The sequence below is a fragment of the Prionailurus bengalensis genome, chromosome C2, assembly GCF_016509475.1.
Source record: "Prionailurus bengalensis isolate Pbe53 chromosome C2, Fcat_Pben_1.1_paternal_pri, whole genome shotgun sequence".
In the NCBI taxonomy this organism is placed as follows: domain Eukaryota; kingdom Metazoa; phylum Chordata; class Mammalia; order Carnivora; family Felidae; genus Prionailurus; species Prionailurus bengalensis.
In genome coordinates, this window is record NC_057350.1 from 130,498,180 (window position 1) to 130,517,921 (window position 19,742).

A 19,742-nucleotide genomic window follows, 5' to 3' on the forward strand; every position below is an offset into this window, starting at 1 on the left:
CATTCAAAAGTATACATACACCCTGATGTTTATACAAGTATTATCTACAGGGGCGCCTGGGTGGCTCAGTCAGTTAAGCGCCCAACTTCAGCTCAGGTCATGATCTTGCAGTTTGTGGGTTTAAACCCTGCATCGGGTTCTGTGCTGACTGCTGACAACTTGGAGCCTGAAGCCTGCTTTGGGTTCTGTGTCTCCCTCTCTCTCTGCCCCTCCCCTGCTCACACTGTCTCCTTCTCTCCCTCAAAAATAAATATTAGGAAAAAAATTTTAAGTAGTATTATCTACGCTAGCCACATTATGGAAACAGCCCAAGTGTCCACTGACTGATGAATGAATAAGGAAGAAGTGGTATATATACACAATGAAATATTACTCAGACATAAAAAAATGAAATCTTGCCATTTGCAATGACATGGATGGAGCTAGAGAGTATTATACTAAACAAAATAAGTCAATCAGACAAAGACAAATACCACATGCTTTCAATCATACGTGGAATTTAAGAAACAAAACAGGTAAAATTATGGGAAGTGGGGTGGGGGGGAAGCGAAGAAAGGGAAACAAATGACACGAGAGTCTTAATGATAGAGAAAAGGCTGGGTTGACAGAGGTAGGTGGGTACGAGATGGGCTAGATGGGTGCTGGGTGCTAAAGAGGGTACTTGTGATGAGCACTGGGTGCTGTATGTAAGTGATGAATCACTGAATTCTATTCCTGAAACCAATATTGCAGTGTATGTTAACTGAAATTTAAATTAAAAAAAAAAGTTTATTCCTACATCCTAACTCTGAGACCTGTGAATGTGACCTTATTTGGCAAAAAGGGTCATTGCACATGTAATTAACTCAGGGATCTTGAGAAGAGATTATGCTGGATTATCCAGTTGGACCCAAAATCCAATGACGAATGTCCTTTTATGAGACACAAGGAAGAAGGGAAGGCCATGTGAGGACAAAGGCAGAGTCCGGCATGATACAGTCACAAACAAAGAACATCTTAGAGCCACTAGAATGGAAGAGTCAAGGAAAGGTTCTCCCTCGGAGCCTTTGTAGGAAGTGCAAGCTGACACCTTGATTTCTAACTGCTGGCATCAAGAACTGTGAGAGGAAAAAATTCTGTTGTTTTAAGCTACCAAGTTTGTAGTAACTTGTTATGGCAGTCATACTTTCATAGATGGGGAAATTGAAGATGCTCAGGAAACAAGTGAGTAGTGAGACTGACCACAGCTCACAGGGTACCCTGAGTGATACTGTGGATACTGTGGTGGAGTCAGAGCAAAGGCAAGGAACTCACTTTGTGAGAAGCTATTAGGACACCTACAGCAGATAAAGCCTTTCTTGAGAAGAAAGGCTCAAAAACTTCTGACGGAGAAGAGCGAAGAGAAGAGAGAGCCTAGCCTGGTGATGGAAACCCCCCAAAAAAGGAAGGGAAAGGGTAGGGGTAAACAGGAGAGGGAGGTATGAAAGACAACACTGCAAGGGCAGTTTTAGGTTTTGGGAGCTTCTTGGACCCTAGCCTAAGAGTCTCCAGGGTCCATCACATTTGTAAAGGCAATGGTTACACATTTCAGAAAACTTTCAGATTAGGTTTATTACAAAGCCAACACGAAGGTGTTGAAAAAAATCCTTTTTCTTCATTTAAAAAATTCTGTTCAAAGGGTGCCTGGGTGGCTTAGTTGGTTGAGCATCTGACTCTTGATTTCAGCTGAGGTCATGATCCCATGGTTTGTGGGATCAAGCCCTGCATCAGGCTTTGTGCTGATATAGCGTGGAGCCTGTTTAGGATTCTCTCTCCCTCTCTTTGCCCCTCTCTGGCTTGCTCTTTCTCTCAAAATAAATAAATAAACTTTAAATAATTCTGTTCAACCTTGCCTTATTCAGAACAATCTTCCAAAATGTTGCCAATTCCTGATCAGCTAGAAACCCTTGTTAAAATCCCCCACTAATGAGGTTTATGTGCACTCACGAGAGCTCTACTTAGTTGGAATCTGGGTGAGGACATGCTAGACTGTCTTTCACATTTCTATTTTAAAAATTTTAAACAGGATTTGCTAAACAACAGTACAGTATAACAACAAAAGAAACAAGTTATTTACGGACAGTATTAACATGGCAACTCATATTTAGAAGGCATTTTGCAATTTATGAAATGTTTTTATACCCTTCTCATTTAGCTTTCACAATAATCATCAAGGATATTATAATACTCATTATCCGTGTATTGTAGTTAAGGAAAATAAAGTGGCTCTGGAAGGTTAAGTGTTTGCAAAGTCCCATAATTAGTAAGAGAAGTGAGAGTTCAAAGTATATCCTTTAAATCCAAATTCTGTGCTCTCTCCCACCATATATTTTAGCAAAAGTACTTTCATATAGAAAACTGAATTTACTCATGAAGAGTTAACATTTAAATTTGAGTGTCAACAGTTCTCCCAAGCATGAGCATGACTTCCCTCATCTACATTCCTGCCAACCATGTAATAGAAAGTACTCAAAAGTCATAAAATTGTTTAAAATATTTTATTCCTCAGTCTTCACTAGAATTGGTTACAATGAGAAGGTCTTATTAAGGTTTGTTTAATCTGCATAAAAGAGTTTGTTGACTTATGCAAATTAAAAAATCACAACTTAAAATGTAAAAGACATTAAATCAATATAACACATTTAAGGATGCAGAACATATTAAGGATGCCTAACTTCCTGGGTTAATGTCACATTTGAAAGTGTTAACTTCCTCAATTTTTCTCTGTGAATGAATTTTTCTTCAGAACGAAAGAAACCAGTTTTCTCTAGAGAACATTTGCAAGACTTTTCATAACAAAAACAAAAAAATCCAACCTCAAATTTATGATTTGCAAAAGAATTATCCAGCATGATTTGAGGAAGAAATAGTCTTATAAAATCGAGTTCCGAAATGGGCCCCAGGGCCATTCTTGTGTTTTCCCTTTGCTTTATATATAATCCTACTTAGTCCACTCTTTGTGCCTTTGGCATTGTTGAGAGTAAAAACCAACTTCCAGTGTACAATGAAGAGTAACATGAAACTTCAAATTCTAATATTTCCTATTTCTACAACACTGTGATTCTGCTAGTTCCTGCCCTGACATCTCTCCCTTCCTTTTCATTTCTAACTCACCCTGCTTTTGTTCCAAGATCCATTTCACCACTAGGCAGCTCAAGTGATACATGAAAGCTGAAAGCTTCCTGTTGCTCCAGGATAGCCTTTCTTAAGTCTAAGACAGTGATTTTCAAAGTGTGATCCCTGGACCAAAGTTTCAGCATCACTAGAAACTTAGAAGCACGAATTACTGTCCCTACCCCACATCGACTGAATCAGAAGCTCTGGGAGTGTGGCCCAGCAATCTGTGTATAAACAAGTCTTCAGGTGATGATGTTGCATGACTAAATTTAAAACCATTGCTGTAAGCCAGTGATTCTCAGCTCTGATTGTGTATTAGAATCATCTGATGTCCAGTTGCCACACTTTCCACTCCGTCCCCCAAAGATTCTGATTTAATTGATATAGGGTACGGTTGAGCAAGGGGATTGTTAAAAGCTTTCCAGGTGATTCCAGTTTAAAGCCAAGTTTGAGAAACATTGATGAAAGCCAATCAGAATAATCTAGCCTAAAATACTGAATCGCAGTTTTGATGCAACGGATGTATCCATTTCCATAAGGCTGAATGAATACCAAATGTGTTATTACCATTATTATAGCCACTGGTGGTAGCATGAGAGAAATGCAGGCTAATAAATTGCTCTTAGCTACTATATAGGACATGCTGTTTTATTTCAACAAGAGCAGAATCTTTAGTAGCCTCAAGAGTGACAGATTTGCAAGGGGTGGTAGACAGATAGCCCAACAGCTACTGGCAGTGAAGGCACGCTCAACTGGTATGTTTTGTATGGGAAGTGGTAAAAATCATTTGGAAAAGAATTTGTGGTAAGCCAGGATTTGAACCCAAGCAGTCTTAATCCAGAATCCAAACCCTTAACCATGGTTGCCACACTGTTACTGTCTGTGGATATTATGAACAAGCAGTAAAAGGCAAGGGAAGACACCTTCAATGGCAGTGGAGGAGATGAACATCTTTCATTTCATATGTGTCCATACTGCAGTATGTTTATGACTGCTTGTTAAATCTAGAAAAGCCTACGTTTCTGGACTCAATACTTGTTTGGATCTAAACTGACCTAAACTTACGATTTGTATCAACTCTCCCTCCTCAATCTTAGGGAAAAATTTCCTCTCACTTATCAGGAGAAACAAACCATGAAGACAGAACACATGAGTCAACTTCAGTTAATTCAGTATATGCAAGACATTCAACAGCAAGCAAGATATATCAATAATAATACAGAGTGTGATTCAAGAAATACAAATGCCTGATTATAGAGCAACACTTAACTTACTAAATATAACCACTCCTTGACTCTACCCGAACAACTTTAATTTGAATAGATATTGGTATGTAAAAACTTACTTTCATAAGCTCATAATAATTATCTTGGTATTGTTAACCAAGTAGCAAAGTATCTAGCACTTAGGCAAAGATCAAATCGGCTAACTCAGGACTCAGTGCCTCCCCAGCAGTGTCATGTTCTTAAAGGTTTTTGATGATGTTCCTTACTTTCCATTATTCTTTTTTTTTTTTAAATATAAAATTGTGATATAGCTTGGGAAAAGCAGTCTTGATCATGTCAACTCTTTCCTCTGTAGAATGTGACTAATGATAATTAATGTCCCTCTTGCCTTAATAGATATCCTGAGGATTAAATTCTGTGAAAATGTTTGGTGAATCAGAAAGTCCCATGTAAATGTTACAGTAGAGATACTGGTTAGGTTGTACCTCTCTCTTGGAGACAGAAGACCTGGTAAGAAAACTGACATTTACTGTAGGTCTTGTATGTGCTGTGTTATCTCACTCAATACCATCTTATGTATGGGTGGTCATATCCCATTTTACATGAGGTACATGGAGGTAAAGTAATTTCCCTAACATAAGCCACCTACTAAGTGGTAGGGTGAGGATCTGAACCAAGGTCTGCCACTCAAAAACTCAGGTATTCTTAGCATTAGCTTCATACTTACTTTATGGTGTAAAAAAGAAAAATGAATGCAGCACTTGATTTTTACATAACTATGAAGGTTCTCACCACCACCCTCACCCTCAAGATTTCAGTTGTTTCAAAGTATCATATAAAATGTGTTAAACCTTACCAAAGAGCTAAAACTGGCAGGACGAAACACTCAATGCTGCACTGTGGAATAGAGCTCAAGAAATAAAACAAATTAGACACAGTCAGTTGTAATACAAGTAAAATATTAAAATCTCAATTTCACAGTCTGCCAAAGACTGCATCTCTTAGCCCCTATCAGACACACATAAGCCCCAATGACTACTGATTGTGATGCAATGAACCAGAGAGAGCCTGGATTTTTTTTTTAATGTTTATTTTTGAGAGATAGACAAACAGCATGAGCGGGGGAGGGGCAGAGAGAGATTGAGAGAGAGGGAGAGAGACATAGAATCTGAAACAGGCTCCAGGCTCTAAGCTGTCAGCACAGAGCCTGACGTGGGGCTCAAACTCTGAACAGCAAGATCATGACATGAGCCGAAGTCAGACGCCTAACAGACTGAGCCACCCAGGCGCCCCAAGCCTGGATTTTTTTCTTAAAGCTTCATCTGTCATCATTAATAGGATGCAAACTTTACCAATGACGGGTCAGAACACCTCTAACCAGCCATATGGACAGCACAGAGGTCACACTACTGATTTTTCCTGTATGTGGTGGAGACACACAGGCAGGATGAAAAAACAGGTGTGAACAAAGAGATCACAGAGACTTGGATGTGAATTCCAACTCCATCACTCACTACTTGGTCACCCTGGGACAGTCCTTAACTTACTCATCGGTTAACACTTCTTTATCTTGAAGCATTTGCCTCTGGAATGAATGACATGATATAAACTAATAGGCAGATGTCTGTGAATACAGTAGGCACTCAAGAGGGAGTGGCTTCTTTGATGATAAAGATGACTCATGAACTCACTCATGTCCATTAGTAAGTAGTTGCTTTTTTTTTTTAAACAAATACTCTCTGTAGTAGACTAAGGAGGATTACAAATTCTTAACTAATCTTCCCTTTGAGAGCTGGTGTTCAATAACTCTTCCCTTGAATAAGGGTTGGTCTAAGTGATTCCTTTGGCCAATACAGTGTGACTGAATTATTACTCTTAGGTTTCCAAGCCAATTCATAACAGGCCTTGTAGGTTTTGCCCTGGCCTCACAGTCATGATTTGCAATACAAGAAGTCTGACTACCATGAGGCCACTATGCTGCCTCACATGAAGCCCCCACTTAGTCATGTGAAAAGGCCTCAGGGTAAAAAGATGTTGGCAGGCCCCAGGCTGTCCAACCTCCAGCCCAGATCCTAGACACTATGGAGTCTCCGCCAACCCCTGCCCAAATTGCAGGTTCATGAGCAATATATGTGACTGTTGTTTCTAGCTACAAAGTTCTGGGCTGGTTTGTTAGGGAACAAAATATAACCAGAACACTCTACCAGGTTTCCCCCCAAATTAAAAACATCAATTTGCTGAATTACATAAAATAACATGGTAAGTCTATATTTAGAGAACTCTAGTTCTCAAGTCTGTTTTAGACACTGAAAAAAATATACTGTTTGTGGATAACTTTAATCCAGGCGTAATTTAATAATTGGCTAACCCATGACACATACGAGCTATTGAGTGTGAATTGTGCCAGAGTTTTAGCTAAGGTTTTACAAAATATCCAATTCTCTTGAGAAAAAAAAAATGCTATAAATAACAACCCCTCATCTCCATGAACTTGTGAAAACCATTCTCTGAAGTGAGACTAATTGACCAGTGCCCGAGTGCTCCACCCTTCCAGCTCTGTACAAAGCTGGACTCCCACAGTCAGCTACCTAGTAACCAGGGTGGTTTATTAAGGGTCACTACCACCTACCTCCTAACTAGCAGGAAACTACTTACTCTGGGCTGCTTGCATTTCAAGGCAAGTCTGCAAACAATCAAACTGTTAAGACAAAGTTGACTTCTGCAGCTATCCAGATGTTTGAGGAAAACTCTTTCAGCTTTCATATAGGCTCTACTTGGGAGGATGGACCTCATTAGCATCCAACACTTGATCTCTGACTCATATAATACTTACCTGATGCCTTTCAAATAATACATGACCTTTTAATATTACTTGAACTTTGGGGCATACAGCCAGCATAGGTGATGAACTCAACAAACATTTTGCTGCCTCCCAAATCTACTAAGCTCTTTTTTGTTTCCTGTTTCTTCTGCCTACAAAGCTTGCTTTCCCTTCTTGATGGGGAGTGTATCTGTGTGTGTGTGTGTATAATCCTTTTTAACCTTTAAATGATCCCTCTCCCATCAAGGCAGAGTTAATCATTAGTTGATTGACTGCTTCTTCAATCTGTAAAGCCTTTTTTTCTAACAAGCCAGCTTACTATTAAAAAAAAAAAAAGGCAACAAACCCACAGTCCTATAGAATACATGGAAAAAGAACATGAAAGAGTCCATATAATTTGGTGACATTTCACCAGCTGAAAAGAGGCTGATGTGATCTGTGTTTCAGGGATTAGAATTTAGTAGCAGAAATAAGTTAATTAAAAAACCTAACCAGAATACTTTCTGTAAATAAAGTGCTTTGCACTGGAAGTGCAACATAACCTGAACTGATAAATTCTAAGGGCCAACTGGTGATTTGCATCTCAATCTCTCCTTATGTTATTTTCTTGGCTAAATTTAAAAAGGAACCATCCAGTGTAGGAAAGACAGATCTTTTTCATACCTCAGCAAGAACCAGACAAACACAGTGAACTCCAGGTTTTCCCAACCCGATGGCTTTGATTTGACTGGAATGGGCAATGTCTATTGTCTTAAGTGGGTAAATCTGAACATCAAACCCACCACTGGTATTGGTATTGGTTTTTACGTTCATTAACAATTGCAATCCCAACTAGAGATTTGTGGCACAACCCCCCCAAACACATGAGCAACATGCATAAAGTCATAAATGCTATTCATTCTACCACCAAACCTAAAGAAATCACATTTTAATCATTCATTATTTAAGAACACACATAACTAAAGGTTGTATAGTCACTGAATGGTAACAAGTTCTATGTGACAAAATCCACAAAACACAGCCTAACATTCCTTCTTCATAAGGAACCTACAGAAGGTCATACCAAAACCCTTTATTCTGCCACAAAACCAAGAACAATAATGTTTTTGACACCCATCCTTAAATAAACTATGATTAACATGCCAATTTAGTATTATTATAATGGAATCTACATCACAACAGATGCCCAAAGCAATAGAATGACTTAATGCTTGACACTTTAACTACCTAGATCAAACAGAGGGAAAATTTTCTATTGAGAAAACCCTGGTCTTCCTCCAGAAAATGTATTAAATTTCTGGCACTGGACAAACAATAACATTGGTATATTCTAAAAGAAATGTGACATCAACTTACTTAACAGTTGGCAATAGAGGGCCTGTAAACTTCTCTTCATGGTATCATCTGGTCCTGCTTGTCCTCCAGTTTATTCATGATTCTGTCTAGGAAATCAGGAGAAGAAAATTGTTACACCTGGGGAACATAATTCAAGTCAATCAAAAAGAACTCCATCCTTAAAATACCTGACTTTGAAGAGGAAAATTCTTGGAATAAGGATACACCAGCAACTATTTTTTTTTTAATTTTTTAATGTTTATTTAATTTTGACAGAGGGAGAGACAGAGCATGAGCAGGAGGCGGGGAGGAGGGGGTTGGGGAGAGATGGAAACACAGAATCTGAAAAAGCTCCAGGCTCTGAGCTGCCAGCACAGAGCCCAACACGGGGCTCCAACTCACAGTGAGATCATGACCTAAGCCAAAGTACAACACTTAGCTGAGCCATCCAGTCGGCCCCATCAGAGTCTAATTTACAACAGTCTATGTTATACAAATACCAATTCATCGACTGGTTAAATACTGAAACTCTATACACCACTGAAGGAAACTCATGTGGGCAATTAGAGAGTGAGAGTCTGACTGGAACTTTTGAGGATTTCCACTTAGCTTCTCCTGAATCTCTAGTTTTGAAACAGGAAAAACAAAAAATTTCTTATCTCATTTCTTTTATGGTGTTCACCAAACAAAACCACCCAAAAAGCTTTACCACATGTTAAGTTGTATTATGTTAAATAATTTTTCCATTATTTTCTGGTTATAACAGATAATCCAGTATAGAATATCTGGAAAATAAAGCTAAATGAAATAGAGATAAGAATCTATAAGGAAATACAAATTACCTATCTCTCCAGCCTTTCAACATGCACTTCTATCGATCTGTCTCATTTTATCTATTATACTTTAGTTTGTTTTTAAGTAGGCTCCATCTCCAACGAGGGGCTGGAACTCATGACACTCAGATCAAAAGTCACATGCTCTACCGATTAAGCCAGTCAGGAGCCGCCTCTATTATACATTCTAATTTTTCTCCCTAGCAGAAAAATTTTCTTGTGTTACTATTTACTACTTTATTTTAAATGGCACACAGTATTTCTTTAAGGTAAATCCCTAGAAATGGAACCACGAGGACACAAGGCTTTTGAAATATACTGCCAAATTACCCTTTGTCCATACCAGTAAGTGGGAATATCCATTACACTACAACCTACCCAATGATGGAAATTTATAATTTCTTTCCATCTTTGCCAATAAATAAGCAAATACTTCATCTTATTGCTTTAATTTGCATTTTATATGTGTATTCATCATTTGTCTTTTTAAAATTTTTAGTTCACATTTGACAAAGATCCTTTAGTCAGGCTCCTGGACCTTCTCTTAGGTCCATTCACACACTTATAACACCTAGTTTCAGCAAGAACACCTGCTAACTCAGTTTGACCAGAACCCTCCACCCTCAGTATCCATCAAGCCCCAGGTGATAATTACTGGCCTGTCTTTAGCAAGAATCTTGTTAGGTCAGTTTAGCCAAAACCCTTTACCCCTGATGTTTCCTCTTAGTCATTTTCCATCCACTGACCCCCACCCTGATCCTTGGCTATAAACGGCCACTGGCCCAAGCTGTGTTCAGAGTTGAGCCCAATCTCTCTCCCCAACTGTTATATCCCATTGCATGGTTCCCTGTACTTGTCCTGAAGGTCCTGAATAGAGCCTGACGCACCATCCTTAACAAATGTCATTGAATATTTTTTTCTTTAACGCTTTCTTTAACCATTCCCTACTGGCATGCTGCATTATTTTCTCATAATATCCCAAGTGGAACAGATTTATCTTTAAAATGTTTGTGTTGAGATATAATCCATGTATTATTAAATTCAGCCTTTTATTTTATTTTTTATTATTTTTTTAATGTTTATTTATTTTTGAGACAGAGAGAGAGACAGAGCATGAATGGGGGAGCATCAGAGAGAGGGAGACACAGAATCTGAAACAGGCTCCAGGCTCTGAGCTGCCAGCACAGAGCCCGATGCGGGGCTCAAACTCATGGACCGCGAGATCATGACCTGAGCCAAAGTCGGCTGCTTAACCAACTGAGCCACCCAGGTGCCCCAAATTCAGCCTTTTAAATATACAATTCAGTGGTCACTAATATATTCAAGTTGTGTAACCATCACCAGTACCTAATTCCAGAACATTTTTCATCACTCTTAAAAAAAAACAACAAAAAAACCCTAAAAAACAAAATCCAAAAACTCCTATGTTTAATTAGCAGTCATTTTCCTTCTCCCCTCTTCCCAGCCCCTGACAACTACTAATCTGCTATACACATTTGCTCATTCTGTACATTTCACATAAATAGAATCATACAATGCATAGTTTTTGTATATGGCTCTTTCACTTAGCATAATGTTTCTTAGGTCCATCCATGTTGTAAAACATCATTTTTTTTTTTTTTAAGAATGATACACACACACACCAATCCACACACAGCCATGGTTAGAGAGGTCTTCTTTAGTCCAGGATTACATAAATAGTCGCCTGTATTTTCTTCTGGTATTTTTTATTTCCTTTAGATCTGTTTCTGGACTTTGTGTTACATTTTACATCTCTGTTCATTCTTCTACTATAATAATAAGCATTGTTTACATTAAACTCTTGGTAAAGTTAGTCCTCCATTATTACCTTTTATGATTTATCTTGTTCTTTGAGTATGTTTTTCCCCTAAATTAACTTTATCATTTTATTAAATTCCAGAAAAAATATCATTGGTATTATAGATGTAATTATCTTCTACTTACTTTATTAATTTGGTAAAGACTTGATCTCTTCAAAATCTGAGTGTAGTGAGGAGAAAAATAAAATTTAAAAAATTGTAGCTATGAAGATCAAAAGAATTCTTTTCAGAGAGTGAGAAGAAGCACTTTTTTGGGTATGGGCACAATAGCTCAATGACTAATTAAAGCCTCCCTGAAAGTGATCTGGATGAGCAAGAGGGAGAAAAAGAGATCAACTGTTCTCCATTATAAAAATAACAGATTTCAGTTCTCTAAGGTAGGAAATAGGGGCTAAGCAGTCCAGAAATCAGAGGCTAAAGAGAGGATACACAAGACATGTTGAGAGACAGAAAAAGGAAAATTCCAAAAGACAGGAGTAGGTGGGACCCAAGAATAAAAGATAAAGTGAGAAATTTCCCAGAGGGGATGACCCATAAACTTTAAGATGTGTAACATTTAATTTTTGTTTGTTTTATGCTATTTTTACTTATACACTACATCTATTCTTCCCCTCCACAATGCTTATCCACCACTAGTACCCTCAAAAATCTCAGCAAAAGTCTTGTACAAAACAGCCTTACATCAGTGGTGCTCAGATGGGCAATGACAGAAGAGACTATGTTCCAAGACAAGGGTGCCATGAATAGAAAGGAGCCATAGAAGTCCTAAGCAACGGTTAGTGGGCATCTATGGAGGGTTTAGGACACAGCAAGCACTCAATTGTAAAGTGATTAAATACATGAATGAATAAATAAATGATTAAATAACAGGAGAGCAGAGAAACAGTTGTAGTTTATATTGATTAAGGAGAACATAAGCCCCTCAGTCATCTCTAAAAATGCTGAGAGATTTTTGAGAAACTGTTTGACTTTCGACAATATATACAATAGAGCCATAAAATGGCTGAGCTCATAAATTGGGCACTTGGTATCATCTGGGTTATACAGGGATATCCCAACTATAAGCACCACATGGCTTGTATTTATTCAAAATTAATCTTTATTTAGGTCTTTTTGTGGAGTTGTTTTTTTTGTGTGGGTTTTTATTATTTTAATTCCAGTATAGTTAATAGTTTTGTGGAGTTTTATAGTGTTTTTCCTTCATTTGAGTTCTATAGTCTTATTGAATTAATTCCTAGGCATTTTATATACATTTTATATGCATATATACATGTATACATATATACATATACACATATATATACACATATTTTTTTGCCACTGTTATGGAATTTCTGCTTCCATTATATCTTCTAACTGCCTCTATATGAAAATGACTGAATTTTGTGTATTCATTTTGTGACCTAACCAAACTCACTTAGTTCTAACAATGGTTTCTCACCTGAGTCTCTTGGGTGGGTAGTTGTGCTTTGGATAGACAGAGAGGCACAATGAGATTCCATCTAAAGCTGTTTTTTAACCATACAGTAGGAAACATTCATTGTATCTGGTCCCTCAGGGAATAATTTAGAAGCTCCAAGGAAGACAACTAATATCTGGGATGAAATTCTAAGAAAGTACAGTTTACAGCCAAGAGACTGAAGAGAGGAGGAGGATGAAAATATTTGCCCAAACATGCAGATACAGTGGCACAGGTGGGATCTCACTGACTATTAGGCTCAGGGAAAACAAAGAGGTACAAGTAACCTGAATCACTTCTTAAAGAAGGTGAGCCTAAAAGAATCCTACTTCTCCCTGCTTTGGTTTAAATGGAACAGTTCTATCTATTCCACTGATTCAGGAAGGGTAATTTTTCTCTTTCATAGGTCGCTTAAAATGTTGCAATTAGAAACGTTCATGTAGCAGAGAAGAAGTAATGAAGAGCCAAATGAAAAGCTCTGATATGTGATGTGTAAACTGACTTGAAATAACAAGTTCATACAGAATAAGGAAGAACAGCCAGGAAAATCCTGGAAAACAACAACACAAAAACCCAATAAGGTAAGGACAGGGGAAAGAGGGACTGTCAGCCCTACCAGACACTGAAACAAACTGTAAGGCCACTACATAATCAAGCCAACTTGGTATTAACGCATGAATAGACCCAATTATATATGGAAATTTATATGATAAAGCAGCATATTAAATTAATAGGCAAAAAGAACTTTTAAGTAAACATTGAGAGATTAGCAGAGTAATATGGGAAAGATAAAATTGTACTAACTTCCAAATATTACACACCAGCATAAATTCAAAGGACCAGACCTTTAAATGTAAAATATGTATACAAATACTAGAAGAAAGAGCAAATTCTACTGGGAGTAGAGAAGCTTTGCTAAATCTAAATCAAAGTTTGAAGCAACAAGAAAAACATAAACTTTATTACATAAAAATTACAAAGCAAAAACTATAAGTAAAAAAAACCATAAAAACCCAGGAAAAAAATGTTTATCTTACAAAAAGCAAAGAGTTAAAATCCCTAAAATTTATTCCTAATCCCCAAATTAATCCTCATGGTGCCTTAGCAATCATTTGCATACATGCTTGCATTGTCCAAAACACATGTTCCCAGCTGAGGTCAAACAAGGCAATGATCTGTCGTTATCTTTATGTTTGTCTTCTTGTTTTAGCTCTCATACTGTGAACAATTATCCTTTCCATAGGCTACTGAGTACTATGTTTTTAACATTTGGGGGCTTTTTATTGTTCTATTTGAAATGGCCTGCAAGCACAGTGCTGAAGTGCTGTCTAGGGCTCCTAAGTGCAACAAGGCATGAGTTATGGTGCTATTGGCTGTGAGTTCAAAGCTAATGAATTAATAATATATATTACATAAGATGTCTTGAAACAACAACACATGAAAACAAGGTTACATATGGATCAACTGACAAAACTGTGACCTCAGGCTCACAGGAACCTAACCCTTCATTTCCCCTAAGAGCAATGGCTTGTATTTACTATTCAGTATTTATGAAAACTTTATAGAACATAACTGCCATGAATTATGAGAACCAACTGTATTTAAGATGAGCTTTAAAATATTTTGCGAGGCAAAGAATAAAGATGACCAACAATTGAGGTGAATAATAAAAGGTGGCACAAAACAAAACAATGGCTCCCCATCTCTTTAGGACTCAGGAAGAACTGATTAAACTAACAGCCAACACCTATAATAGTGCCCTTTGGGAAAATGATGAAGGGGGTTGGGGGAGAAGAACAGGAGAGTTCAAATAACAACTAACATCACAGGTCTGCACAAAAGTTTGGAAAGGGGCATACATCTCCATTTTATAGGCGAGGACACAGACACCAAAAACTCAGTCTTTGCTCAACATCACATCTACCAGATGTGAGACCTTGAGCTAGTTTCTAGACTTCTCTGATTGGTGGATTTCTTGTTTGTAAATGGGGTAAGAATGGTACTTGATATGCTTGCTGCAAAGACCAGTCAATACATGCAAAGCACCTGCCCTAGTACCTGGCACACAACAAGTGCTCAGAGTGAATACCTAATAGCAGAAAACAAGAAAATGACACATTAGGCCAGAGCTCAACAACCATCTCTGAATTGTGCTTTCCCTAAGCTAGAAATGAAACAAAGACTTTGGGATATTACTCAGATAGTCCCTTTTGTTAAATCCAGTGTCTTATTTAAATTAAATTTAGATTTTTATGGGTACAAGTTGAACTTTAAGGTTGTTATTTATACCTTTGTTTTCCTTAAAAAGTTATCTGAGGAGGCTTACTACTAGATGCAACTTGTATAACAGATTAACACATCAAAGCACATTAATAATATCAGAAAGGGAGATCCAAAATTATGTGGACAAAGTGGAAATCAATTTTACCATAAAATGCAATGAAACAATAATACTTTTGTCTTGGAGATTCCTAGAAGTAAATGCAAAAAAGATAGCATAATTTTTTTTCTGGCTGCATAGAGGTACAGTTTGCATTTTGTTCAGGAATACAACCCTTTTCTATCACTAACTTCTAAGAAAAGATCATTAGACAATTTTTGATAAGCATTAGCATCCTAGTATGAGGATGGAATTCCTCGTATTCATTCTATATTCATGGAATATGAACAGATTATTTATTCTTGGCATGGCTGCTCCTTATCAACCCATAATAAAAGCTCAAGTCATGTGTTAAGTAGTAAGTCAGGGAAAGCATTTCAATGAGCAGCAGGTGGACCATGCTGTAGGAAAAAGAACCAGGCAGGCCTACCACTGAGTAGCTTTGCTATGTGATCTTAAGCAAGTTACTTAACTTCCCTGATCATCAGCTTTCTCATTTGTAAATGAGGCTGACACCTAAGTCAGAATGGTTAAAATTAATAACTCAGGCAACAACAGATGTTGGTGAGGATGCAGAGAAAGGGCAACACTTTTGCACTGCTGCTGGGAATGAAACTGATGCAGCCATTCTGGAAAACAGTATGGAGGTTCCTCAAAAAATTAAAAATAGAACTACCCTATGACCCAGCAATTGCACTACTAGTTATTTATCCAAAGAATACAAAAATGCTGTTTCGAAGGGGCATATGCACCCCAATGTTTATAGCAGCGCTATTGACAATAGCCAAAGTATGGAAAGAGCCCAAATGTCCATCGACTGATGAATGGATAAAGAAGATGTAGTATATATACAATGAATACTCAGCCATCAAGAAGAATGAAATCTTGCCATCTGCAACAATGTGGACAGAACTAGAGAGTATTATGCTAAGCAAAATAAGCCAATCAGAGAAAGACACATATGATTTCACTCATATGAGGAATTTAAGAACCACAACAGATGAACACAGGGGAAGAGAAGGAAAATTAAGATAAAAACAGAGAGGGAGGCAAACCATAAGAGACTCTTAAATAGACAGACCAAACTGAGGGTTGCTGGAAGGGAAGTGGGTGTAGGGATGGGCTAAATGGGTGATGGGCATTAAGGAGGGCACTTGTTGGGATGAGCACTGGGTGTTATATGTAAGTGATGAATCACTGGGTTCTACTCCTGAAACCAATACCACCCTGTATGTTAACTAACTTGAACTTAAATAAACAAATAAAAAAAAGATTACTGAGAGAATTCAATTAAGTGAAGCACCTCCTGTGTATCTAGTACGTTGCTTCTGTCTCTCCCTTTCCCCCAAGCGAATGGCATACAGACTGCTGTTCTTGGTCTTGTGAGGATAGAGAAAATCAGGAAAGTGAAAGGAACTGATATTCAGCAAGTTACCCCAGGGCCTGAGTATCATGAGCAGTGGGTTACTTCAGGAAAGCAAATATGAAGGTTTCTCAGGCTCACTTACATCATAAGTCACAAATAGATGCATGTATCCACAGGGCTAAGTTTGGGTTAGAAAAGGTTTTTAGTCAATTTCTTTTCATACAGATGATCTGCATGTTTAACACAAGAATATCCTTCACTTCCATAAAGAAATAGATGTTCTTATAATTCTTCCTGAAACTTGTGGCTCTCCCAATCGTTCTTCCAAATTTTGTCAGTTTTGAGCAAGAAATATTTCACTTTCCTCTGAACCTATGATCGACATTGTGAGCCTGACTATAGCCTGTCACTTTGTCTCAGTCCTGGGAGTCTATAGGGAATAGTGGTGACTATGGTGAACTTGAAAGCACAAGGGAATGGTATTTTTAGGCCCTAGCCAATTGTCAGTAGGAAAAGGAGTCTTTTTTTCCCTTAAACTGAAAAATCTTCTCAAAAAATTTTTTCCCTAATTTTTCAAGAGAAGCCATACATCACATCTCTCTCTATTTTAAAACACTAGCAATTAATTCATATGGGGCAAGACTACAAGCCAAAAGAAATAGGACTGTGTGATTTCTGATTTATAAAGGCTTTCATGGTGCAGAACCTGCATGAGCACTTTTCTAGTAAACTAGGAGGAGAATAAATGTCTGTCTGAGGAGAGAACCGTACTGACTTAGGAAGCAGTGCACGCAGATCTACCCTCCACCCTTGGAGCCAGGATCTCACTCAGTAAACTCTGAAGGATAAAAAACACTTCAGTAGTGCCCCTTCCCTCTCTTCCCCTCCATATTTTCTTCTCTGAAAAATAGAAGACAATATTGGAGTCTGTCAGATCCATGAGACGCTGAATTCCAAACAGAAGGGCAAAAACAGATCCCTTCTACTAAGGAAAAGCCTACGAAAAGGAATCAATTAATGTAGACTTTGCTTGGAGGACTGAGAAGTAATTGCCTGAGTGTTCAAGACCAGCTGGAGTTTATTTGCATTTGCTGGAGGAGAGTGTTCTGCGGTCCACAGCCACTGAAGTCAGCAAGGGGGTAAAAATAGGACCAGGAGCTTGAGGCTTATTAGAATGACATAGACTTCTTTTTTATGGCATTAAAGTGTATTAAGGACATTTATCTCATTTGAGGAGACAGAAAGGTGCTTGTGCAAGGTGAAGCACACATACCACACTCCCTCTGTTATGGTTTTGGGATTAAAAACTATACATTGAGTTCAGGGAATTAAATGATATTGTAGCAATGCCAAATGCTAAAGGAGGATGTTTTATCATTTTGACTGGACTGCTTATGAAAAAGATTATTTCTTGTCCACAGCAAACACATTCATTTTTTTCTTTCTTTTGTAGTGCCTGAAAAATATCTTTAGAAATTGAATTTTGGAACCTAAGAATATGTGTATTTCCTTTGGGAAGCAGCCATTTGTCCTAAAAGATGTGCCAAGTTTTTACAATGGAAAGGGAGGGAAGGCCATATGAAACAGGCAAACTCTTATCACCATGTTTTACATGTGGAGAGAAGATTTAAATAATGCTGCATGCTATGAACAAGCAATACATTTCAGTATGTGAAATTATTCCTAATATCATAGTCCTTGCTAAATTTTAATTTTGATCTCAAGAACAGTCTTTTTTCCCTGCCATTCTTTGTCCTGAGCTTCTCCCATCCAACTTCAATCCACATAAAGGCTTCTGTAATTCTTGAGCTAGTGTGAAGACGGTTTTAATTTATGGCTTTGGTTTAATCTTTCAAAATATGTAATTTATGTCTGGTGATTCCATAGGAGATGCAGAGTCTGTTAATGTATGGCTGGAATAAAAATTATAATGAAATGAAAAATTATGCGGGTACAAGTGAGGTGGGCCAATATAAAACAGATACAGCCTGAAGTTTGAGGCTCTATAGATTCTACCTCAATCTGTGGGCAAGGCCATCAGAGGAATGCAGTGCTGTCTGCTCCCAATACAAAGATGTCCTGCAACTCAGTGTTGGTAGTGTTCAAGTCACTCCCTATGTGGTACAGGACCAGGAAGTCACTACTATGCTGCCCACAATACCCAGGGAAGAGAGGAACACTTATAGCCATTACCTGAAGAGTAGGAATTAAGGTGATGGGTAAGATCTGTGTGGGCAAGTTCAGTCCCACAGTGAAGTCACAATATTCCAAGCATTTCTGATAATTCTCAACTTTATTCCTTGCTCCAGGAAGCATGAGTAAAATAATACATTTCATCTCACCTGTGAGGGCCTTAACCAGCCCACTTAACTATGTTGATAATTAGACCTTAGTTTGATAACTGGAAGGGCGAGAAGAAATATCTACAAGTATCAAAATTAGTATTCCCAAGACTAGCTGATGGTCAGAATCTATTTTTAAGATAGATTCCTAAGTCTTTCCCTCAGGAATTCTAATCCCCAGGTTCTTAGATGGAGCAATCGAAAAGGCTCCCAAGATGGCTCTTATGATCAACCAAGGTTGGAAACCAAGAACCTAATCTAGTACTTCTTCACCCTGACTACACATTAGAACCCTGGAGGAATGTACTGGGTAGATTAAATCAGATTCCCTTGGGATTCTAATGTGCAGTCAATCAAGAACCAGGGACCCTTACCCCAGCCTAAAAGAGCACTAGAGCCACAGTGAGGCCAGCGCTGCTTATTCTCATTCCTGAGACTGGCATTTTATGGGAGATGAAGGAAGCAGGATGATTGATGAAACCACATTTGCAAGTTATGTTTAAAACAGAAATGACTGATTCAGTGTTTCTTAAATATTTAGATCCACAGCCTCTCATGCGATTCAAGTTTCATGCAACGTGAATTTTTTGTGATATTTTACCCAGTCTATCTTTGATATACCTCTCACTTGTCCTTGCTACTTGGCTTCCAGGGATGTCAGGAAGATTAAGGAGATAATGACTAAAAGGGAGAGAGAATGTGGTTCAGTGAAGTCAAGAGGGTGTGGAAGCCACGTACAGACTAAGAGACTGGCATAAAGCTGAAACAACCCTAATCCCAAATCACTTCTTCCCAAGGTAGACTGATGTCCCTTTTCCCCAAGACTGCATTCACAGAGAAAACAGAGGGGGCAGCCATGGCCACAAATTCTGTGTGGGATCAGGGAGGATAAACCACACTGAAAGGATCTCCTTTCTGTGGGGACCAAAGCCAACTACACAGAGAATCAGGGCAGGAAGATACAATATAAACAACAATTAACCTGGAGATCCACTTCTTTGGAA

General features: G+C 38.1%; 1 protein-coding gene and 1 long non-coding RNA gene across 3 annotated transcripts in view; one reads left to right on the forward strand and one right to left on the reverse strand.

The window, feature by feature from the left end:
* The window catches only part of TMEM108 (transmembrane protein 108), a 370,767-nt gene that overhangs the window by 165,176 nt on the left and 185,849 nt on the right, over positions 1–19,742 (reverse strand). The window contains exon 3 of one of the 2 annotated variants that reach the window (XM_043595388.1): positions 8,539–8,620. In XM_043595388.1, coding sequence (XP_043451323.1) covers positions 8,539–8,578 — 40 coding nt within the window. In that variant the 5' untranslated portion in view covers positions 8,579–8,620. Of the gene's footprint in view, positions 1–8,538; positions 8,625–19,742 lie in introns of both variants that reach the window. The other variant, XM_043595386.1, reaches the window with a different exon arrangement.
* On the forward strand, positions 1,795–18,204 carry LOC122491982. The gene is made up of 3 exons (XR_006299500.1): positions 1,795–4,871; positions 13,057–13,231; positions 17,850–18,204. It is a non-coding gene; the product is annotated as an uncharacterized LOC122491982 (long non-coding RNA).